The 25,147-nt window shown below is 37.0% G+C and overlaps 2 protein-coding genes and 1 pseudogene across 5 annotated transcripts; 1 reads left to right on the forward strand and 2 right to left on the reverse strand.

Annotated features, from left to right (window-relative positions):
* The first annotated feature begins 11,088 nt into the window (after positions 1–11,088).
* On the forward strand, positions 11,089–12,774 carry LOC104598489 (putative aquaporin TIP-type RB7-5A). The gene is made up of 3 exons (XM_010260575.3): positions 11,089–11,316; positions 11,432–11,682; positions 12,185–12,774. Exons 1-3 carry the CDS (start codon positions 11,190–11,192, stop codon positions 12,557–12,559), a joined length of 753 nt encoding a protein of 250 aa, XP_010258877.1. The 5' UTR covers positions 11,089–11,189; the 3' UTR covers positions 12,560–12,774.
* Positions 12,775–12,920: 146 nt separating this feature from the next.
* On the reverse strand, positions 12,921–16,897 carry LOC104598703 (putative aquaporin TIP5-1). Its single transcript, XM_010260883.2, has 3 exons — positions 14,840–16,897; positions 14,486–14,736; positions 12,921–14,382 (listed from the first exon to the last, which is right to left on the reverse strand). The coding sequence occupies exons 1-3, from the start codon at positions 14,967–14,969 to the stop codon at positions 13,990–13,992; spliced, it is 774 nt and encodes a 257-aa protein (XP_010259185.1). The 5' UTR covers positions 14,970–16,897; the 3' UTR covers positions 12,921–13,989.
* Positions 16,898–17,041: 144 nt separating this feature from the next.
* Positions 17,042–24,996, reverse strand: LOC104598488 (eukaryotic peptide chain release factor subunit 1-3 pseudogene; annotated as a pseudogene). 3 transcript variants are annotated; one of them, XR_016077382.1, is made up of 4 exons: positions 24,794–24,996; positions 18,101–19,567; positions 17,866–17,989; positions 17,042–17,531 (listed from the first exon to the last, which is right to left on the reverse strand). The product of XR_016077382.1 is annotated as a eukaryotic peptide chain release factor subunit 1-3 pseudogene, transcript variant X2 (transcript). The 3 variants fall into 3 exon arrangements; XR_016077381.1 differs by lacking the exon at positions 17,042–17,531 and having other exon boundaries at positions 17,583–17,989; XR_016077383.1 differs by lacking the exon at positions 17,042–17,531 and having other exon boundaries at positions 17,583–17,992.
* Between the last annotated feature and the right edge of the window lie 151 nt (positions 24,997–25,147).

Consider the following 25,147-nt stretch of genomic DNA (forward strand, 5'->3'; position numbering starts at 1 on the left):
AACTCACTGAACAGTATCGGTGTGGATGCATTGTTGGTGCCCATTTGGGGGGTTTCACGCAGCAACTTCCTTCTGAATTTGTAGGGTGGGTCCTACATGAAAAGGTTAGAAGCTATATTTGATTAAAAACTTGTAAAGTCTAAATACGCTTTTATTGAGGTAAGAAATAAGAAGTCAACTTTATGATGGAGCTAGTTTTGGTAGCTTCTTCGAAGTGGTTCAGTTAATGCAGCTCAATTGAAGCTGCATCCCTCCTAAACAGACTCTAAGGTGTTATCGCTGTCATGTTGGAAAAGCCCTGTTGACAGCCTACAATGTTGAATTTAGACAGCCAAAGTTTTTTCTTTCATGCAACCATGCCATTAGCATTGCTATGGCTGTGTGGAATTCATATAGACTAATGTGTCAGTGTTTTCAACTGGTATCAGAGTTAAAATCAGCCTCCACAAGGATGATGACATCATCATTTCTGATATTATCACGAGGAGATGTTTTCAATACATGACAGAAATGTGCTGTAGGACGTTGTGGGGGGCTGATTTGATCTCCCCATATTGTTGATACGTTCCTTGAGCTAATAAATAAGAAGTTAACTTTCTGATGAAGCTAGTTTTGGTAGCTTCTTCAAAGCGGCTCAGTTAACACAGCTCAATTGAAGCTGCATCCCTCCCAAATAGGCTCTAAGGTGTTATCACTGTCATGTTACCTGTTGACAGCCTACAATGTTGGATTTAGATACCCAAAGTTTTCTTCTTCCATTCAATTATGCCTTTAGCATTGTTATGGTTGTGGAATTCATATGGACTAATGTGTCACAGTGTTTTCAATTCATCATTGACCCGGACTGTTGAACCGTCACCCAATTACAATTCTAGGTCTGGGTCTCGGGAAATCGGGAAATCCTTCAAAAGTCGTTCAACCCAGGCAGTTGAATTATTGACCCATTTGACTCAGCCATTGGATCACGGGTTGCATATACAAACTTACAAAGGCCATAACTTAGCATTTCCATTTCTGATTGAGGTGATATTTTCTTTGATTTTGGGTAAATTTTTGAGATCTATGTGTTCCAAGGATCCAACCAAAGGCACTTTACCCCCTTTTTTTTTTGCCAAAACCCCATTTTTGGCCTCAAATAATAATGTTTAGCATTTTTACAAATTAAAAATATAAATTAAATATAAAATAATACTTATATACACATATATTACATGTAAAATATAATTATACATTATTTTATTAATACAATATATGTTTATACCTATATATATACATATACATATTTTATATGTATATATAAATTTCTAATGTTTCATCGATTGACTTAGTTGACCCAAATGGTCAAACCGGTGATCCATGACTCAGAGGCAAAAACTATACAGCCTCTAATTTAGTTTTTAAAATATTGATGTGTCATATGTAGGGAGAGCCATGTGGACATCACAAGCTGTGGAACCTAGACAACCCAATTTTTGCCTGTTAGGTTCTGTTTGGGAAGAATACTAATACAAAGATGTACAGTTGGAAACCTCATATACCATATTTCTAAGCCTTGTATTTGCACTTATCCCAAATTGAGCTTCAAAGGTATGATTTTTAGTGATGCGTATGATTTTGCTAATGTGGTAGTTGCTTTTGTTTTGAAAATTGTAGTCATACACGTGAACACCTCTCTTAAATGTTTTAAACTTTTTTGCAAATTTGCAAGTAAAATATCAATTTGATATTTCTATAATTATCCTTATACAAAATTCCAACTCTGTCATTGCATTGGCGTTTTTACATAAACAAATAAATATAACAAAAACCCCAGCATAATATTATAGTGATGATTTTGTAATTTCAAAGAACTGTTCATCCTAAAAGCTTCCCTTGAATAGATTTTGGTGGCGTTTGGCAAGTCTTTTCACGTAGTCAATCTTTTGGGTTTCGACAAACTTTAAAGACCAAGAATTAGTGAGCCGCTTACCAAACAGTCATTATCTTTAAAAACAATACCCTAAAAGCTCAATATGTTTTTTGGCCATCTGGGCTGCTGGAAGATATTTCAAAAAAGACTTGCCAAACAACACCTTTTATTCTCTAACACACCCCCTTACACAAAAGCCCATAGGACTTGAAGTCTGGATAAGTGTGGGCCCATCCATACCTTGTGTTGAAATTTAATTAACTATAATGGAAACAACGAGGATTGAACACTAAACCACTTGGTCAAATAGGCTCTGGTATCATCTCAAAGAACCATTCAACTTAAAAGCTTAAGCTTTCAGGCAAGGCCCTTGAATAGATTTTTATTCTTTGACATGCAACATTTGTTGTTCGAGGCAATATTGTAAGACTTGGTCTAGACTGAAAATTGGCATGTTCTAGAGTCATGGTTTTTCTGATTATTCACCGGTTCCTACATAATCCGTACAACATTGGCTTAAGGTGCATCCAAGTCTTAAGCCCAGTTTGTTGTGTCTTTTTGCACGGTATGTCAGCTATTTACAAGCCCAACAGACTACGATTTGGTCTTTTCCTATTTGTTTTGTGGTAGATCTAGCCGCTAAAAGATGATGCATTGAAAAGATGTGAGAAGCCCAAAACGGGCGATTTTTGGGAAGCTCCAAATGGAGTTTTTGCATTTTTTGTCTATTCATCTTTGTGTAGAAAGACTTGCCTTAACCAAACGGCCTTCAGGATGCTTAGATCTTAATGCAAAAGCTTAATGCGTCTTTTGACTATCAAAGCTACTAGAAAATCTTCCCAAAAAGACTTGCCAAATGATCCCTTAATCATCCACATATGTTGCTCTCACATCACAACCAAAACACAATATGCGAAACCCTTAACCAAAAAAAAGGTAAAATCTCCTCAACTAATCTTCTATCTCCATTCATTTCTAGCTTCTAAGTACAACAATATAGCCATCAAATTTGATTGACATAGCAATGACCAGTTTTACCTTTTATATGGCCAGTTCTCCAATAGAGTTCTTCCATCAACCCCAAGAGATACTTTCCCCTCCAACCCTTCATATCTGTGATGTGGAATATAAGATATTTGGTTGAAGGACCACTGGTAGCAAATCCTAGGCCATGCTTGGGAGTGCTCTTATTTGGGTCGGGACCACACCATTAAGCACTTATTGGTGTTTGAAAAGTAAGCCCAAAACAAGGGCTTATTTTAAAAATAAGGGCTTATTTTTTAAGCCCAAATTTTCAGCCTTTTTAAAGTTCTTATACAATAAGCACCATTTCAATTTTTGTTTTCTTTCAAAATTATCCCCAATTGAATTTTATAAAAGTATTTTCCTAAAAGTGATTTTGTAAAAGTACTTTTTTAAAGTGATTTGATAAAAGAAAGTAAAACCCAAAACAAAATTAAACTAGAATTTATACTTCCATGCATTTATACTAGTGCAAATAAAATTACACTGCAACCAAAAACATCCTTAATATACAATTTTACATGCATGCATGAAAATCACCTCTATATAAAACCTTCCTTAATTTCATCCTCTTTTTCATAAGCAAAATAATTCAATAATTCATTAACTAAAACAAACTATACACATAAAGTTCTAGCCATTCAAGAGGTACATCCCATCAGTAACGGACATTCTCACTCAAACAGCCCCCAATTCGGCCTTTAATCTTCATTGAACATATAAAAACATCCCAATCATCCACCACCTTGGCTGGGGTTTGGTAGATGTGAGGCATAAGAAATTAGAGGAAGGGAGGAGTAAGTTAAGTGGATATTCACATGTAAATCTTGGGTTCACCACAAGATTTACACGATATTGATCAAATTGTCAAAAATAAATCCAGACTCCTGTTAATGGATATATAATATATGAGATTGGATTAGCTGAACGCTTTAGCTGTTGAGAAGGTTGTGAAACTAATAGTAACATCTCACACCAGTCATAAAATAGAAGGGTCCTACAATTATTCAACCTCTTAGTGTGGGGTCCTATGTATTTTATTACTAGCGTGTAATATCATTATTGATTTCGTAGCTTGTTAAACAACTAAAGCATTAAATTAATCTGAATTCATACGAAGAGTTGCATGGTGAGTCCGAACCCATAAGTGGCACCTCAGCGTCACATGAGGGGCAGGTCGCAGTTTAAGCAGTTCGGTCTAAGCCGACCAGCCCGACCTACATCTCGACTGTTGGAAGATCAATGGGTCGCTCTACAGTAGAGCGGAGCACATCACTTCGAGAGAAGCCCATGACTTCAGATGTTGGCTTGACCTCCTCGACCTGGGCATTCAATGACCTAAGTAGCCAACTGACCTCCGGGGTACCGACCTACGTGGCAAACTGTCCTTATTCGGTTAGCACACCTATCAGTTTTGAAACAGATGGTGACATGTCACCCACCTGATAGGGATAATCCTGCTCCCCGCATGCTATGGAGAGACTAGAGGAGGATCCTTGCAAACGCTGATGGAACGTGCCCCGAAGATAACGGGCCAATAAGGCCTATCGTCTTGGATATCAAAGACATAGCTTTTGGACCTCGAGGCCTATAAAAAGGCACCTTTATGCCTTCACAAGGCACATGTGACTAAATTCAAAACTTACTATAACAATCAAGGTACATGTGACCCCAGGTACTTTGATTGCTTATTGTTTTGTAGATCCGATTTGTGGCCTTAGCACCCTATTGTCAGAACTGTTCTCTAGTAGGGATTTAGGGTAGGATCGTGTTACAACACATACAAAATAGGGTCAATTAGGATTTGATGAATTATTACTTTTTTTATTTATTTTTCAAGCTGAATTATTTGTACAAAATGGGATTTATTCCTCATTGAGCATGCCTCGCACCAACTTTAGGAGGTGTAAGGCTAGGTATTGGAGCGGTCTCTTTGAAAGGTGAAGAGAGTCCTCGGGTGTGGGGGAAAGATGAAGGTCCTGAGGTTAAGGATCTGGGAGAGTTTTGGGATACTCGAGAGTATTGGGTGACAAATGCTTGGGATCGGATGAGCTTCAATACGCAGAGGATCCCTATTTATGAATTTCAATACAAGGAGGATTGTGTGTGCTTCTATGGTGTTAATCATGATGTTTGGATGTCCATTGAGGGTCTGAGTGAGCAGTACGTACCTACACCAACCTTACAACCCATCACAGCGGTGCATTGGAAAGATCTTCCATTCTTCTATGTTATCATTATGGGAAGACATTCCTATTAGAGAGGCAAGCTTGTTGGTTTGATTTGAGCTATGCAGGCATAGAAACATAACACCTGTGCTAGTCGAGACTCCTCCATTTAAACTAAGGGCCTATTCATTTGCTTTGAAGTCTGACATCTAAAAGTGCAATAATTACATTAAGAGGTATATTGGTATTGGTGAACTTTTCTTTCCTTTAAAATCTGAATGTAGAGAATGTTATTCTTAATTTTGAAAATTATCAAACATCCATTTTGACCCATATATTAGAGTTTTTGTTTATCTTTTTGGGGGTATCATTAAAAAACAAAAAGTTGTATGATTGCACTTTAAAAAATGAGAGATACAAAGAAACAATCATTTTTTTCTTAAAGTTAAAAAATTCTTCTTAAGATATAAGAGTTAAAAGACAGGCCCTAACTTTCTTTTTCACCCTAAAGGTAAAATTTTGATAGAAAAGTAACTGTGGGTTTGTTCAATAGAAATACATATGCTTATATGGTTGGAGTTTATCATATAAATAGTTTGCTTTTTTTTATTTTTAACAACTTTATGTAACTAGCTATGATCTGTTGAGATCTAGCCCGTTCATCTATACTATATTATATATCGACTCAGTTTACGTGGCATCTTAATCTTCTTCTTCAAATTTTGTTCTAAAATTTCTATTCCCGTTTTTACAATGTTTTGAATTTTTTTTATTATTTTAAAGCCATGTAATTGAGCTCTTAGACCAATCAGATCTTTATACTTTACCGTGAATAAGATTGTTGTTCTCACGCCAACTAACCCATGATCCCTCTCAAAATAGGAGAGGTGCTAATCCACGATTGTGTTCATTACTTTTCATCAAACCGGGAGCTTCACCATGAATGAACAGAAAGAGAACCAGTTGGCGTGAGAACGATAGAACAATAGTGGTAATCCAGTTCTATATGTTAGGAGAGTGCTATTGTTCTCTCTGGGGGACAACAGAACAAACAGAGAGCAAATAGCTAGCTCACTTTTTTGAAAATAATAGTTTGGGATTTGTGGGGAGGCATATGAATGATCAACACCAAACACAATCCAATCAGCGGTTGTTCATTCTTCCAGCTTTCCAGGTATGCCTTTCACATCATTGGTTTAATCTACTAGCCATTTACGAGGTTTTAATCGCCCACGAAGTCGTTGGACGACGTTTGGGAGGGAAACAAGGGTGAATATCTCACCCCTGTTTTGGTTAGTACATCTGCATTAAACTATGATGATGTTTGGAAGTGTGGACGTTTTTTGGGGCCAATTTTTAAGAAAAAATGTCCATACTTGGAATACCCGTTTTAAAAAAAAAAAAAAAAAAACGCTTCTGCCATGTAGGCAGTGAGCAACACTATGCTGTTTGGTAATGTAATTTTCATCACCATTTTTCATGTATATACTGATAGGTAAGCACCACATAGGATACACATCAGTCAACCGTTGGGGGAAACGGTTCACCGATGCATGAAATGCCAAATTACATCGGTGGGGTCCCGATTTACAAAATATGCCTGATTTTTCAATAAACACCTGGGCGTTTGTTGAAATGCCTATATTGATCCAACCTGGTACCGTTTTTTTTGAAAAATGGCCACAATTCCAAACATCCCCATATATGTTGTCAGGTTAGGAAAATGAGTTCAATGGGATGGATTTTGGGCAGCCGCTCCAAATCCAATTCCAAACTCACTATTTAAACTTATAAGTTAGTTCACCTTTAGTCTAATCACACCGATCCAGTTCTTTTTTAACAAGCCAGTCCATTTTGTTTAATTGATTTTGGTTCGTTTTTAGAACCGTTCCAGTCCAACCAGATTAATAAATGAATTAACTAATAAATTACTAATGAATGAATTAATAAATAAGTATATTACAATAATCTATAATTAATATTTTAATTAGCGAGGCAATAATTAATAAATTAGAACAATTAAAGCATTACTATTATTGATAAATTTATTATTTATAATTACTAACCAACCATATTCATTTAAATTTACAAAAATAATAATATTAATTTCTGAAAATAAACACAAATAATTAATTTATTAATAAATTACTATTAATGTTTTTATCAATAAATCATTATCAATAATTTCTAAAAATTTTAGTATTTGATTGTTGGTAAATGATATTGAAATAATTACATTTCTAAAAATTACAATTATGATTTCAGATAATTATAAATTATTGATCAATTTCATTCGAAAATGAAAGATAGTTTAGTGTAGATTTTGGAAATTATGGATAATTTATTGATTATTTAATAGACTACTGAAATGATTGAAAATTTATAGATTATTCAAGCAATAAATAATTATTGAAAACTAATAATTAATTATTCAGAAAAATAGCATAATTCTCATTATTACATTTTCAGAAAATTATTGATTAATTTTAATTGAAAATAACAGATAAGTTAGTGCAAATTTGGAATTTTATGACATTTTTTAATTTTTGGAATATTATGGAAAATTATTGTAATTATTGAAAATTTATAATTATGTTATCATAATTTATAATTATTTAATTTTTTATTCTTATCAACGTAATTACAATTATTACACTAAAATAATTGTTTGTAGTTTAACTAGCTAATTCCTTTTTTTCATAATCTCAAACTGTAATTCCCATTATCTAATAATTTTTGAAAAATTAATAATAGAAAAAACTGTGAATCTTGATTTAAAATAATGGAAATTAATAATAATAATTATTGTTACATAATTAAAAATTTTCTATTTTGTATCAATTCCAATAATGTAAGTATTAAATTACACAAATTTCCATTATTTAAAAATAATTACTACAGAATTATAAATTACAATAAAATATGTTATTTGAAATTACTGTAATTACAGTAATTTTGAAATACAGAAATTCCAATAATAATTATTAGTGTAATAATTACAGTTTGTTTCAAAATAATTTTATAACACTAATAAATCTTATTGGAATTTTATTGTAATAATTCAACTACAATAATTATTGTAATGAAAATTTTATTTCTAATTACAGATTTGCTTTTCATATTAATTTTATTACAGAAATAATTATCTTTGAAATTTTAGTGTAAATTATTATTTTACCGAAATTTATAACAATAATTATTATAGGAATTTTATTGCTGATAATAATTACAGTAATAATTATCAGTGAAATTTACATTTTCAGAAATTTATAAATGTATTTTTATTAGTATAATAATAATTTTTAAATTACATTATTTATTATAGTAAAATTTGTTATTCTCAAAATACTGTAATTACTATAATTTTGAAATAACTGTAATTCCAATAATAATTACTAGTGTGGTTAAATTACTTGTTTTTCAAAATAATTATTACACTAATAATTATTATTGGAATTTTAGTGTAGTAATTAAATAGAGTAATCATTATCATATATATTTTACTATAGTTAAAATTTCTTAAAATTAATTTTATTACACTAACAATTAAATTGTGTTATTTTCCAGAAAAATTACTAGAAATCAATAAATATGCAAAATTTTCAACCAATATTTTTATTTAAAAATGGAATTTAAAATTAATTAAAAATTTAAAAAATTGGAAAATAGTCAACAATTATATCTCTAGGAAAGAATTGGTGGAGTTTGCAAATTTTCAAACAAAATATCATAATTGGAAAATTTTGGAGAAGAAAATAAAAAATATATTAATGTAATTTTGGAAAATTTCTTTAAAATGCAGTAAATAATTATTGGAATATTTTGGAAATTTGGGAAATTTTATTACATTTGATGGATTTTGGAAAATTATTTAAAAATTGTGTGATTTTCATTTTAAATTATTAAAGATAAATTAGTATTGGTAAAGGAAAATGGTAATTTGAACCAATAATTACACAAATTATTTCTGTTATTAATATAAATTATTATAATATTGGAAATTTTAGAAAAGGAAATTATTAATTAACTTATATTGAAAAAATAAAATATAAATTGGTGTAATTTTGTAAATAATATATTTAAAAAGAGAATAAATTATTTAATATATTAAAAAATCAATAGTTTAGTATACTTTTGAAAATTTACCAGCAGCCAACATTCAATATATCCTTTTTATCCTTTTACCAACAAATTAGACATTGGGTTTTCCCGTGCATCGCACGGGTCCTCTGCTAGTAAAGCTATATGTAGATTCAACCCACTATAGTAAAACTGAAACAAAACAAGATAATTCCTTTGTAAGCTGTATATACATTTTTAACAAATGTTAGGATTGGACCCCTCTAATTATTTGGACCGGTTTTGGATTGGACCCCATCCAAACCAAAATCAATTTGGACGGATTGGATAGACCAACTAGACATATTGAATTGGATCAATTCAGATTTAATGGTCCAAAGTATTTATTAGATTGGATTGGACCTGGTCCATCCACGATGGATTTATATTGGATTGAAGCAATATCTGGTCCATTGATAAAAGGTAAGAATATCGATGTCAATAGACCAGGTTTGAGTTAGAATTAATCTAAATTAAAACAAATTTGAACAAATTGGACAGTCTAAACATTGAACTGGACCGATGCAAAATGGTCCAAAATATTCGTTGGATTGGAGCAAATCCAATCTGATTGACCCCTATTAATGTATATAAAGCCTATATCACAATGTAACATATTCTTGTACTAGTTTTAGTGGATCCTTACTCAGTTCATGCTCAAAAATTATTATAGGTCCATTTAGATAAGTTTTTGTTGAGCCTTGAGCTGTGAAAAATAAGATTGAACGAAAAAGTGTTTGGAATATTCAGTAAGAACTGCTTTTTTAAAATATTATAATCTAAAGCCAAAATATTTGGACTCCAAAACACAAAATCGGAACTTTTCTTTTGAGCTGGGCTCTAAAAGTACAAATGTGAAGCTTATCCAAACGAAAACTTTAGGGCTGTTTTGGTTTGTGGGAATAGGGTTTGTAATTGGAATCCAAATAGGCCCTTTTTTATTCCAACTGTTTGATGGGTGGAATTGGAATCCTATTCCTATTTCAGATAGAATCACATTTTCGTATTTATGGGAATAGTCATTCTATTCCCTTTCCGTGGGAATGAAATCCCATTTCAACTGTTTTCAATTCTTATTTCGATTCGTGATTGAACCAAACAGACTGAAAATAGACTATTCCGATAATTCAAAAGGATTTCAATTTCGATTCTGATTTTAAGTTCGATTACAAACCAAACGGACAAGCCATTACTTATACAATAATAGTTTGATGACAATTCAATTGCAAAACGACAAGCCTTTACTTATACAATAATATAAATCAATCACTGAATTGATAACATTTTCTAAGAATATATGCATATGATGAAAGGGGTTGGACTCACATCCACATTACACTTGGAACTCACCGTCCAATCACCACCGATATGGAGGTGGAATGGGGCTACAGTGATATTGAATCATTGATTAGATTAAGAAGTGTTGAAAGTCATTAGAAATGCCTGGAGGATTGTGGGACCGGATCCCACGATTGTCACCTACCCACAATATAATTTGGCTTTTGCGTTTTGACCAAAGAAAAAAAAAATAGATGACATCAGACTACTCATATTTGTGGCGAGAAAGCTTTCTCCTGCTTGATGAAAATATTAACAGATTTGAGGTCATAAGCTTTTCAGGTTGTCCTATTCAAGCCCACTTACCACAAATTGGTCGACTATTAGTTACGAGTTAAGCAGTTGTCCTTATGCTCATACCTCATAATAATGCGTATAAAATCAAAACCGGACGGTGGGTCGGCAACCAATCTTACGGCCTAAACCCTGTGGGCCCCATGGTCGGCGCCGGCTATGGCCCATCCGGCCAAACAATCCACACTCCCCTAACCTTAACGTGCATTGTTTTATATATAAACCATGACACACAGGCCATGAGTCACACCAGTCGATCGATCTTCTCATAAACTACAAGCTGATCGATCTCCTCTATTCCGGCTAGTATCTCCAGTCTCCCTCGAGCCTTGAGAAAAATGGTGAAGATATCGTTGGGAAGCTTGTCTGACTCATTTGCTGTTGGTTCTCTCAAGACTTATCTCGCAGAGTTCATCGCCACCCTCCTTTTCGTGTTCGCCGGCGTCGGATCGGCGATTTCTTACAGTAAGTATCTGGTCGTATCAACTATCAACAAGGGTTTGCCTTGTGGGAGTGGTTGTTGTTTGGTCACAACGTTTCAATGTGGAATGACAATGACAATGACAATTTCTGCTTGCAGGTAAGCTCACCTCGGATGCTTCGTTGGACCCTCCTGGCCTTGTAGCCATAGCCGTGGCTCATGCCTTTGCGTTGTTCGTGGGAGTCTCCATGGCAGCCAACATCTCAGGTGGCCACTTGAACCCAGCTGTCACCTTTGGATTGGCCATTGGAGGCAACATCACCGTCCTGACTGGCATCCTCTACTGGGTTGCACAATTGCTTGGCTCCATCGTCGCCTGCCTCCTCCTCCACTTTGTCACCAACGGCAAGGTAATTTGATCATTTGATATGTAATGGAATCCCAACTGACGGGTTGGTCGGTCTGGGAGCAACTTGGGCGGGCCCAACCTGAGCCTGGACCGATCTAACCAGAAAATTTACACGGATTGCACTTGGATTTTTCAATTCTCGAACTTTTTTTTTATTTTTTGGGCCGGGCCTAAGCATAACTGGTAGGGAACTTGAATCCGGCCCAAATCCATCCCAACTATATATATATATATATATAGGATATATACATGTGTAATTTTAGAGTGGGTTGACTGATCAACCCGAGCCCCACCCAAATGCTTCAAATTATAGTGTAAACAGGGCTCAGGTTGGGAAGATCTGGGCTTGATCTGAAACCAGCCAACCTTTACTCAAATCTTAGGATTGGGCCTGAGTCGATAATAAACCCAGCTCAGCCTGCCCAATTTGAACCCCCTAAGTCCTATGTGAATCCAACCCATGGTTTTTCTTACCCCGGTTCTGTTGTTCCGGTTGTTGACAGTCAATTCCGACTCACAGCGTTGCATCGGGGATGTCTGCCATCGAGGGTGTAGTGATGGAGATAATTATAACCTTTGCACTGGTGTACACCGTCTATGCCACCGCCGCTGACCCGAAGAAAGGCTCACTTGGGACAATAGCTCCTATTGCAATTGGGTTCATCGTTGGCGCGAATATCCTGGCAGCCGGTCCCTTCAGTGGTGGATCAATGAACCCGGCTCGATCTTTTGGACCGGCAGTGGTCAGCGGAGACTTCTCCCAGAACTGGATCTACTGGGTGGGCCCACTCATCGGGGGTGGCTTGGCCGGTTTGATTTACGGTGACGTCTTCATCGGGTCATACACCTCACTCCCGGTCTCCGAGGACTATGCTTAAGCCTTGGAAGGGCAACGAGAGAACAATGAAGTAGAAATACTCCTGGGTTTTTTAGTATGGGAGTTCCTTACTGGGTGGAATAAGAAGTGTGGATATGTCTGTTTGTTTCTATCCTTGTCTCATTGTATGCGCAAATGTGTGATTATTTTCTAGTGTATTTGACTATTTGTTGTGAAAATGAATGGACTTGCGGGTCGGACCGCTTCGTGATGCAACGCTTTTACTGCTCCACATCATGGGAGAGAAGTGTGGTTATTTCTGCTATCTACGAACCCGATAACAATTGAACAACCCATGATTCCATGTGACGATTCCTTTAATATTGGATCCATTGCCGCATATACAGTGACCAACATCAAGATCAGACGTGCCAATGCCATGGTGATTGGTGGAGCCCAGCAACTGAGCCACCCAGTAGCAAATGCCATTTAAGATGCTGATATACCCTTCTGTGGGTTTTCTTATTTGTTCTCTACTCCTCACAGAGAATACGGATCTGCTCCTCCAAAGCGCTCCTCACACCACGTCCCACCTGTGCACATTGGAAATATCTCCCGTAGTTGGAGTTGTTACTCATGGAATGCATGGTGCATGGCATGTGCTGTGAATTTGGTGTGAGGTGGCGCTTGGTGATGACCTGACATCCATTTTATAGCACATTGCTGCTGTACATCTGGAACATTTTCTTAGTTTAGTATTTCATTCATGGGGTGGGATAGGATCTGCTACCAACACATGTTCCCATGACTGTCCCAACCGGCCACTGCAGTTGCACATTGAGAATATCTCCCGGACTCTGATCTGCTGCTCACTACTTGTTCCCACATCCTTACACACGGGACATATAGTAGTGGGTAGCAGATCTGGAGGCCTCCCTTGTCATACATGAGGAGGAGATATTTGTAATGACTGGTTGGGTTTTGGGACAGTGTGGAGAGCGTTTCTTGGTAGTACATGTAAGAGGATTCAAGAGGAAGAGAGAGACCCGGATTCCCTGTAGCCCTGGGCACACATGGGTCTCATGTCTTTATATTTTAAACTTCTGCTCGACACTAATTTGCCCCTGTTCAGGATCCGGTTGCTGAATGCCAAAGCGTAGAAGTTTGGACTTGAGTTTTCAATATTATCTAAAGCGGCTATAAGCTTTTATTTATTCATTAAAATTCATACCCTGCTGGTGTTGGCAATATTCTTTATCCTAATTCCACTAACAAATCTAAATCCATCAAGATGACCCGAATTCGATCTGTTTCAATATGGATCCACCCATTACAATGGATCCTATTTTAATACCAAAATAGAAATGGCTGAATATTGTTGTAGTCTGCATAAACATTATCATCAATTTGTCTTCATATTAGATCAGCTAATTAAAGAAATTTCGGGGCTTAAAAAAACAAAAAGAAATTTCTGTTACATGCATGTGTCATCTAGTTATACCCCACAACTACCTCCACCACACCATGAGATGAATCCGAAGGAAGCTGAGGAGGGAACATCACATTGTCATAGACAAGGCCAGCAATCGCTGCCCCGATCAAGGGTCCGACCCAATAAACCCCTTGGTTCTTGAAATTCCCACTAATGAGAGCTGACCCGAATGAACACACCGGGTTCATGGATCCACCCGTGAACGGTCCCGCGGCCAAAACATTGGCTCCCACAACTAACCCGATCGCAACGGGGCCGATGACACCAAAAGAACCTCTCCTCGGGTCTCCGGCAGCGTAGACCGTGTATACCAAAGCAAACGTTATCACACTCTCCACCACAGCTCCTCCGAAACCGGTCATCTCCTCCGCTATCGCATGGTTCGGAATCGCCTGCAACAACCACCAATTAATCCTCTTTTTCCCTCTTGAGAAAGGATCGGAGATGGCTATCTATCTAATATTAGATTTGTATATAGAAGAAAACTTTACTCACTTGTCCGGCGGTAGCCACCCTCAGGAGCAGACATGCCATGGTGGAAGCCAGCAACTGTGCAACCCAGTAGAACATGGCTGTCAAGACGCTGATGCGCCCGCAAACGGCCATCCCAAAGGTCACAGCGGGATTCACGTGGCCCCCTGAGATGTTAGCAGAGATGTAAACTGTTGACGATAGTGCAAATGCATTAGCAACGGCGATGGCCACCAGAGCAGAGGGAGAGGACGACGCATCCGGCATTAGCTTGCCTGTTAACAAGAAATAACAAATCGATTCAAATTAGTTTGGCTTTCTAGTTGTGTTGTCTGTGATTAGCGAGGAATGGTAAAGCAAGAGTACTGAAAGACTCACGGGAAGACATGGAGGAACCGACAGAAGCGAAGATAAAGAGGAATGTGGAGATGAACTCTGCTAGATATGATCGGAGGGCAGCAGGAGTTACAGACTGCCGGAGACAGGCGCCTAGCATCGTCGAAGCCATTTTTATGTTTTATGGGTTAAGAAATGAATAAATCTGGAAGGAATCACGATTAATGTAATGGGAGATTCTTAAACTGGAAGGAAGAAAGGAAGGAATCAGAGTCGGTGAATGTAATTGGAGATTCTTCTGTTGGTTTATCAGTGCGAGGCCGAGGAACTGAGGATTGAGGAGAGTGTTTATATAGAACACCCAAGATTGTGAAACAAAGGGGCGCGACGCTCTCTAGAGTCCGAAGCACAGGTTCATGAATTCAGATTTTAACTGCCAAAGTGACGTGGCAACTTTAGTCGTTAGTCGTTAGTTTTTAGAAGAGCCGTTTGGCAGGCAGGCGCCTTTTGAAATTGCGCATGTTATCCCTCTCGACCCCGCCATGTACAATGGGCTACGAAGCCCAATCAGGAATGAACACGTCAGTGATCCGTATAGTTCCCAGATCACGTTAAATGAGTACTTAATAAATATTTTAATAGTTGTAAAAAGTGTTCGTTTAACATGTTTACAACGTCGTGCGGCTCGTGCCTACCTGGCTTGGGGTGCTCAAGTTCCGACAGTGTCTGTCGCATGGTTAAAACAGTAAGGGGTTATTGCCGATAAGGGGAATTTTGGCCCTTAATATCAATATAAATAAATTTTAATATAATATTCCGAATAGACTACATTTTTTGAAAAAATATCAAATAAGGAAAAGAAAAACTGTTCACCTCTTTCCTCCTCCGAATGGTGAACAAAGGTGACAAACCTTCCCCACCTCAGAGTATGCTCCCACCAAGTAATTTGGTGGTTCCATAGAAAATAAATAAACCCATATTAGCATTTTGGTGTTAGTGAGTTCTGTGAAAAAAATAGTTCCCGAGTGGTTCATTTACTTTGGTAAATAATAACCTCCTGAAATTTTGAATAAATTACTTATCCATTTGTGCTGAAAATTGTTAATATGTGATGGGATAATATTGTTATTTCAATAATGTCACTTTTGTTTTGGATAAAACAGTCACTGTACAACTTTATCTAAAGAATAAAAGAACACTAATAAATACACTTATTAAGTGTTAATAATAAATGCATTTATCCAGGTAAATGACTTATGGAGACATGGACAAGGCTTCATCACAAAACTTGTGCCCAGATGTCCTCACAACCCTTACAGCCATGCATTGAGAATATCTCCCCATGAATAGAAAAATATAAATAAGATGTTCCTAATGCACGGCTGCAAGGACTGTGAGGGTGGTGTAAGGACAGATTTTGTTTGGACAAAATCTGAACTCCTATATTGTTCTCCTGCCTAGTCGTTGAATGTGGTGCGTGTGCAACTTAGGGATGCAACTTGGTCAGCCCAACCTGAGTTTTTTGTTTGGGTTGGGTCTGAGTTTTTGGGCTTCAAAATAATTAACGGGCCAGTAAATTTGGGCCTGACTTAAATTTAGGTTGGGCTTAGGTGAGGATAATTCTGTGAGGACCAAATCTATATCAGCTTAAGTTGACACCTTGGGTAATCTGAGCCTGGCTGACCCAGTAAAATATGCATGTGCATAAGTCTGAAATCTGTATATACATTTGTAAATGAAATTTGCACTTCAATTCTACTTTTAAATTGGGTCATAAATCCTAATAAAAGATAATTATACAGAAATACATTTATAATTCTTTAAAACCCACCCAAGTCCGGATAAGACCCACCTGACCCACCCCAAGCTCGAGCCTAGTCTGAGTTATGACAAAGCGGACCATCTGGACCCGTGGGGGGAATGCTAAAGCTGAGAGGAATGGAGTAGCCTACGTAATCAGGGGAAAAAGAGGGGCTTTAGTGGGATGGATTCCTGGTTTTTCTGATATGTTTGGCTCTGGTTAAAGAGTCGGAAACAAAATGGTGCCCTTTTGTCATGGATCTAGAGATAGGTTGTTCTTTAATGATGAGAGGGGGATTGTAACGGTGATGGTTTTGACATATGGTAATGAACAAATGAAGGAGAAGGGGGAGATGAAAAAGGAGAAACAAGAAAGGTGAGGATGAAGAAGCCATAGTTTTTTCGTGCAGAAAGGAATCGATAGAGAAATTGAAACTTAGAACAAGGAGAAAATGAGCATATCCGTGCATTAACTGCTCCTTTTGTTTTGTATTACAGGAGAATCAAATTGAAACATGAATGATAATATAAAGTAAGGCACAGCAGTGCCTAGAAATAGCAGAAAGATGCAACCTGTAGGATAAAGCAATCTTGTGCTTTTAACTTGGCCAAATAAAGTGAACGACCTCAAGTTCTAACTTGACCATAGGAGTTGCAGAGAAACAGTAATCTCGTTCATCAGCTTCTCCGTTTTCTACTTACGCGTCTCTCTCGTGCTTATAAAAATTGCTCACTGTCACATGTATGAAGTTAGAACCCGTGCCAAGCTGACATGATTGGGAGTGCAGAAAAATGTGCATGACCGAGAGTACAGGTTATCCGGATTCGGATCAGATAGTGGAATGGCTAGCGATGATTCACAAACCGCCCTCAAACGATTAGTCATTAGACTCGTAACTCGAGCTGCCTTCGAAATTTGAGCGATCCACAAAGTCTATCCATTAAAGTATTAAATGATTAGAATCATCAGATGCTGGCTTTGAAATTTGTAGAATCCGAAACAAACCAATCAACATAGGCTGCATTAACTAAACATTTACTACTTTTCAGAACTCTTTATGGCTCCCCCCAAGATAAGGAGAAACATCACGCTTCAACTCAAGACAAATGAGAACAAAGAGGCGAGACTCCAAGGTGAAATATGTTGTTACTAGTAGTGTTTGAACTATGTTACTAGTATAACATAAACTAGTGAAAGGAAAAGGTTTCGAGATACTGATGCAAGTGTCTAATGGATCATGACACTATAACAAAAGTAATCCTACTACCTATAATCTCCTCCAACCCAGCAAAAAAATACTGTAATTTTGTTCGTCCAGCAAAAACCATCGCCAAATACGGAAATACCACAACCATACTACGTACCATCCATTCCAGAAAACAGACAAGCTCCTGCTACCCAGAAAGAAGGGAAAAAGACCCAATTAGAAACCATTTAATTCTTAGACATAATGCTAAAGAGTGTAATAGTGAAATGCAGAGGAAAAGGATGAAGCAGCAAACCTCAATGTTCTGTTTAACGAGCAATAGAATAGCAGTGGCGAGTGCAATTGACTCGCATACCCGGTGCAGTCGTTTAGAGTTTCCTTCTGCACCAGCATTGAGTAAGGGTTGATTGATTGCTAATCAGAATCGTAAATTTCTCCATCATCAGAAATCTCATCAAATGACCTCATGTCAAGCTGGTAGCGAAGGATTCCCCCAATACCACCAAATCCCCTGCAGAATTGAGACCCTTCTTGTGATTTGTTGGTAACAAACTCAAGACTGCAACCAAATCTTTTGTACTCGTTAGCAAACCACTCAAGTAGTGACATCTTCTCCTGAACCTCCAATTCTGCACCAGTGGCTTGATCCCGGAAGTTATTTTGATCAGCCTCTTGATCCTTGTTCAGGTGCTTTATGACGATCTCACCAGTGGAGCTATTTTTTAGGGTATACCTGTTAATGTCCAGACTTTCCCACACAATAAGTGTTTCAACAGCACCCATTTCAAGTGCTTTCAGTGTGTCATCCACACCAAAAACATACTTCCCGGTATCCTGGCTGATTTCTTCAAAGTACTTCCCAATCAAGCGCTTCTCCTGAATGAACTTAACATTGGATAGGATCTCAGAGGATAGTTCAATTGCCTGATTGAACCCATTCTCCCCTCCATAAGAAACATCAACCACATTAAGTATCTTGGCCTGGAGACGGGGATCAAACATATCTGACTGGCTCAGCTCTGTCTTGAAGTCAGCTGACCCAGCCAGTATTAACCCTGCAACATTTGGCTGGCTGGTAGCTGGATTGATGAAGAATTGTGTGGCAAGCTCAGCTGTCTTTCTCACATAGTTGTGCCGTTTCTCCATACGAAGACGGGCAAAACGCAGAGCAGACTGTCCTCCTCTTCCGTGTTTTTTTGGGAGATCAACAGTGAATTTGTGGAGAACCTCACGTGTGTTTCCACTTAATGTCCCAAAAAGGGTCCCATTTCCATCCATGACTATAAACCCAAATTTATCATCAGATTCCAGGAGTTCATTCAAGGCCTCAGTGTGGAACTTATTATCACAGAGGTAGAGTGATGCGTTTATGGGCTTGAAAGGCTCAAAGTCAATTGTTACCTTTTTTTCCTTCCCATCTTCAGTAACAATTGTTCCAGTGTACAGAACCAATCCATTTGGTGGAACCTTATTATAAAGCTTCAGCCTCTGCTGAGCAGAGGTAATGGCGCCCAATACTGACTGGCGGTTAACCCTACTTTTGATGTTTGAAGCAGTTCCAAATTCATCACCCAACATCTTAGTAACTCGAGATATTTGATCACGTGGGGGCATAATAAGTGAGATCATGCTGGTACCATTACCTCTTGCAGCTTCCAGTGCCTTGATCAATTTCTTGATCTTCCATATCTCAATATTCTTATCAGTTTCATGACCATCAGCCATTTTAATTGGTAAGCACTAGAAAAAACAAGACAAGGAGCTGCAAGCACAAACATATAATCAATTCAAGTTGCATGTTACAAAGCCTACACACATGAATAAAGAGAACCAGAGAAAATTACACTGGAAGGCAGGAAAAAAATTTACGACATATTTCAACTAATCATACTATGACATACTTTTTTTTTGATCAATCATACTATGACATACTTCAACCCTAAACATTCTGATCTATGAGGAACAAGCAGGATCAGACAAAAATAATTTAATTTTGGAATCAAATGGAGCCTAAGCAAGGTTGAAAGTATCGATATGATACGCCCCGTATCGAGTATATCGAATCATATCTTTTGGGTACCAAAACACCTGTTTACATGTGGTTTCCGGAACCCCTTTTTTAATTAAAAATACATATAAAAATATATATAAAAACCAACTTTTGAAAAAAAAATTAAAAAATATAAAAGCACAAGGTTTAGTACCAATACACCTCTGCTGATACACAGAGTTGCATCAATACTTTGAACCTTGAGCCCAAGGAATAGAGCATCAGGGAGAAGGCCTCGTTTCAGCCAAAGCAGGCTTTTACTATTTACTTTGTACTGTGAAACCCATTTAGTAAAATGAGTTTGCAGACCATGCTTTTCACTATGAAAAGCATGGATAAGTATGTGGATAGAGTAATTCACTTCCATGCTTTGACATTAGACCAACTATTCAACAATGCAATTTGGAAGTCTCTAAAGGACACATGGCTACATCAAATGTGTTATGTGGCATACATGTGATATGGTAGTATGGTACTATTTTTATACTTCCAAAATGTGACATGTCATTCACAAGTTTGCCACAGCCCACAGAGCATCAATAGTTACGCCACATTGCATGCAACTATGCTTTTTCCTACTTATTGATCTTTCTGCCATGTAGCATCTCATCGAGGAATAGAAAGGGTAGAAGACAAACAAAAAAAGGTAGCATGTGAGAAACAAATGACTTCTTAAAATCAAAAGTAAAAATGCTGACGAAAGCTCAAAACCAGAAATTCTAACTTCATTTTTTATGCTTTAATGTACTACTTTTACCAACATATACTTTTGAATATAGGCACATCCAAATGCCAAATGTACTTTCAAACTATGTTTTACTTTCAAAAATACAAAAATACTTTAAAAAGGTCTTTCCAAATAGTATCCAAGATTACCACATTGCAAAAGCATGGGCTTCTCCTGGGTCCTAAACTACTACAACAAGGCAAAAATTTTGATCTCTATATCTAAAATCTGAGCTTTGCTGACTACTAAAGAATAAATTTTATAGTAAACAGAAATAGAGAAAAGATTCAAGAATAAAATAAAAATGTCTAAAGATTCACTTTTTAAGTTTCAGTCGCTCTTTCTTCAATAAGTGAGTTACTATAGGATTTTCCATCCTTGTCCTCATCCTCATTATCAATTATCATCACCATCTAACCCTTATTCCAACCATATGGGGTTGTCTAGATGAATCCTGTTTTACTATTCCATTCTGTTTAATGTCATTGAAATTGTTAAAGAATGAGAGCTTAAATCATTTCTTACTACTTCAACCCATCCCCTTTTTAGTCTGACCTTAACCCTTTTTGCCCCTTCAACCTGCAACAGATCACTTTTTCTTACATGGCTCAGTACATTTCCAAGACCAGAAATCAGTGTCTCTAGTTAACCATCAATAAATGTTAACGGTAATGGTCATTGAGAATCTGATCAAAAGGCCTTCTTTTGGTAAAGGTGGAAGGTTTCAATCAACCAAATGACCAATGCTGTAATACTTGGATCAAACTGGGCAGTACGACTGTCAGACTAGAGAACTGGAGGGAATTTTGGTTTTTAAATTCCGGTTTTTAGTTTTTTTCCAAGAGACAGTCTGATCCACTGTTAACCGAGCCAAACTGTTTAAAACCAGCTAGATTTTAGTTACCTAACCAGCTTTCAACGACCCACCCACCCAGGTAACTGCTTCATCATACATTGTAAAATGATAATGAAGGGAATTGAGCTCACCTCCTGTTTACAAAGAATTGCATATTACCATTAATCCACAACATCATTTGTGTTTATTTTTTGCTTCTTTAATGCTCATGCAAGACTTGAACCTGAATCACTTGAATGAAGATTAGGAAAAAAGGTGGCTACAAAGATGATTCACATGTTAAAGTATATAAGATATTATATACATGTGTGTGTGTGACATAATGGGTCACTGGGTCAACCCAATGGTTGAACTGCTGACCCACGACCAAGTAGCCTTTCCTGTTTGATGAACAGTCCAAGTCTTACAACATTGCTAAACATGAATCTATAAGCTAGTGCTTTTGGATGCCTGATGGATCATCCGCATGTCTTTACGCATCTGCATATAGTTGCATGTGTTGAGGATGGTTTATGAAAGGCCTAGGCCTTCAATCCTAATGTTATACAATAGATCCAGTTTAGAACTCCTATATCCAATGGAGAGAAAGCAAAAACCTCCAGAAGCTACTGTGCTGTGTCTGTTAACAGGTCTCCATCTCTCATAAACTGTGCTTGCCTTGGCTCTTGATGGGAAAATGAGAGTTAAAGACAAAGTATTACAGAGGGAAAATTATGGCACCATAAGTTTTTACATTTTCTTGGCATACTGAAGGTCATGTGCAATCTCTTCCAGTTCTCAATAAATATTCACATCAAATAAATCTAATTAAAAACCTAAATAAAGTATCATATTGGAACCAAGAAACCACATTACCATTGCAATATGCTCTTTTCGGGGTATCATCATAATATAGTCCTTTATGCACGACACTTTAACATTAATTTTTAGCTTCTGAACTACTAGCAATCAAAGGTTATATTTCTTTAAAAGCTAGTATAATCTAACTTTCTTAATTCAAGGAATATGTAATGTACAATATGTTGAAGCCATCTAGTAGGTAAAAACAAACACAACCCATGCATCTAAAATTTATTCTTAGCTTAAAAAAAGCATAAATCCAAATCTTACAGTTGAGGCACTACCTCATATTCCAATCATCATAGAAGTGGAGATTAATTAAATTGTCTTAAAGAATTATAAAAATTAAAGGCTCAACATGCATGAAATAAATAAACAATAACAAATTAGAAACACATACTCAAAAGTAAAATTTTTCAAAACCCCAGAAGATCATACAAAGTAGTGCATAACTTTTAAGTTTCATCAACTAGCAGATAACTAATGCAAGCCTTTTGAACTAGTCTCATAAGTAAACACCTGTTCACATGGCAACTCATAGATAGAAAAAAAGAAAGGAGGAAAAAAATAACTAGTTGAGTGTTACTTGTTCAGACCTTGACCAGGTCTGAGCTTCCCAAGTCTCTCTATGCTGTTAGGGAAATCTGCAAGGGTCCTACCACCTTAATGATTGGTAGTTTTTTATATTCTGGGATGCTCTGAATAATATTCTGCATTGAGGATTTGCACTTGTGGGCTCAGGTAAATATAACAGATCAGACCTGCTTGCTGAAACTTCCCTCCATAGCCAAGCGAAAGGTTTGGTACCACCCAACTGCATACTACACTTACTGTACCCTAATCCCCTGCCCATCCTTCTCAATCCATACTCCTAAATAGATTGGGATAGAATACCACCATTGACTATTCCCATTCCATCCTTTATAATCCCGGGGCCTTTCTGCAATGAGATATTCCAACTACAGAAGCATATTCATGCAGATCACTCTTCCACTTCTCTTCTTCAAATTTGTCTAATTAATGGTTACCACCATTAATATCAGGCAAAAGTATCTCCACATTATAAGTCAGACATAAAATTGTTTTCAGAAGGAGTCATTAATCATTATATGGTATAATGGTAACATCTCAGACTCTGAGGGCGGCCACTTTACGTGAAAAATTGCCAATGGTTAGGACCATAATAAGTCTACCCTTCCCAAGACCCCTGATAACTAGGACCAACATTTGGGTAATGGCCCTTTATATAATTTTTTCAAAAATTCCCTTATGATTGATATATATTCTCAACAAAACCAGATTAAAGCCAATAAATACTTAATGATCAACAATCTTGAACAGTAATTCATTTAAAACAACATGCTTAAGCATTTGGTGGGGGGGAGGGGGGGCAGAGAGGGAGTGTGTGAGATTCAATAAAAAAATAAAATGGTAAGCAATACCATTGGGACTATGCTACTGAGATTATACTCTATTTATAAATAATAAAAGGCGAACATGACACCATAGCCCAAAACAAAAGCAGCAAGAAAATATTAGACCTAATTCAGAATAAATGATAACACTAAAAAATAGATAATAGAAAGACTAATAAAGTAATAATGCAAAAATCATAATGTAACGGGCAACATGAGCATATGAGTGTAGATCTGCGGTGAACAAAAACACTGTAAGCCAATGCTGAGTTGCTTATTGGCGTTGGGCAACTGGCCAGCTTCGTAGGACTTTGGAACCCATGCAACAGAAGGGTATTAATCGCTCATCTGGAGAGATGTCTTTAACTCATAAGAAACATAGCTTTGGCTTACAGCACCTGTGGACATCAGACCTGAGCTCTAAAAATACTGGTGTTTAGCATAGAAAAGTGGAAGTTGTAGATTACTGATAGAAACTAATTGGGAAATATATATATATATATAAGTGCAATAAACACGACTCAAATGAAACACCGATGAAGCAAAAATCCGCAACGGTTATAAGTACAAACATAGCAGTTATCCTACGGACGGAACCATCTTGTGTCAAGGAACAAATTCTCAAGTTCAATAATCATCACATGAAAATTATAAAAATCAACAATTCAAAAGTAGCACGTCCTTGAAGCATTAAAACCCCAAATCAACCAAACATGCGCGCACACAAACAGATGGTTTAAAAATGGTAAATTCCTCAAAGCGATCGAACCACAAATAAACTCCAAGACACTGACACGCAAACGCACCGAGTTAACCAGGAATCAGAAGCTCCAAGACAAAGACACGCAACGGTTGAGATCATAAACTAATCAAAACAAACCCTAGCTTACAAAAACAGGAATTGAAGCCAAATAGTAGATATATCACAAAACCAAACAACGGTAAAGACCTCAAACGCATATCCGCATAGATCAAGCTATTATAAACTAAAGACAGCTGATAACAAAACCTAAATTCTATAATCCATGTCGAGCAGATATCATCAGCTAGTCAAAAAGAAAAAAATAAATCTATAATTAGGGAAGAAGATATAGATATACCTGATCCGAGAGTTTCCGAGACTAGGGTTTTTCCTTTCAAGCGGTTAAGAGGAAACCCTAATCCAGAGATGCCTCTGAGGAAGAAGGTCCAAGGGGGAGATAAATACGGCCCGCACTGAATCTGTTCCCCTTGGTCTGTCACTCACTCTTGTCTAATTGCTTCCCTTCGGCTGATTGGAGGTATGGGGTATCTAGCCTGAGTCCAACTGTCCAATTTGTCTTGGCCTTTTGTTCCTCTCCTCACGAATAGACCCGATCCATCCTTTGGGTTGGGTGGGCTGCCACATTTTGGGCCTCTAAACGGGCCGGGCCAAAATATCCCAAGCCCCCCCCCCATTTGGGTAGGTGGACTGG

Source organism: Nelumbo nucifera, chromosome 6 (assembly GCF_055504915.1).
Source record: "Nelumbo nucifera cultivar China Antique chromosome 6, China Antique-T2T, whole genome shotgun sequence".
Lineage (NCBI taxonomy): Eukaryota > Viridiplantae > Streptophyta > Magnoliopsida > Proteales > Nelumbonaceae > Nelumbo > Nelumbo nucifera.

What these genes read in the sequence shown, in the direction of transcription:
- LOC104598489 (XM_010260575.3), top strand. Translation starts at nt 11,190, where the DNA reads ATGGTGAAGATATCGTTGGGAAGCTTGTCTGACTCATTTGCTGTTGGT. An exon ending in CGGATCGGCGATTTCTTACA is followed by an intron (nt 11,317 to 11,431) that starts GTAAGTATCTGG and finishes TTCTGCTTGCAG; the next exon opens with GTAAGCTCACCTCGGATGCT. An exon ending in ACTTTGTCACCAACGGCAAG is followed by an intron (nt 11,683 to 12,184) that starts GTAATTTGATCA and finishes GGTTGTTGACAG; the next exon opens with TCAATTCCGACTCACAGCGT.
- LOC104598703 (XM_010260883.2), bottom strand. Translation starts at nt 14,969, where the DNA reads ATGGCTTCGACGATGCTAGGCGCCTGTCTCCGGCAGTCTGTAACTCCT. An exon ending in CGGTTCCTCCATGTCTTCCC is followed by an intron (nt 14,737 to 14,839) that starts GTGAGTCTTTCA and finishes TCTTGTTAACAG; the next exon opens with GCAAGCTAATGCCGGATGCG. An exon ending in GGGTGGCTACCGCCGGACAA is followed by an intron (nt 14,383 to 14,485) that starts GTGAGTAAAGTT and finishes TGGTTGTTGCAG; the next exon opens with GCGATTCCGAACCATGCGAT.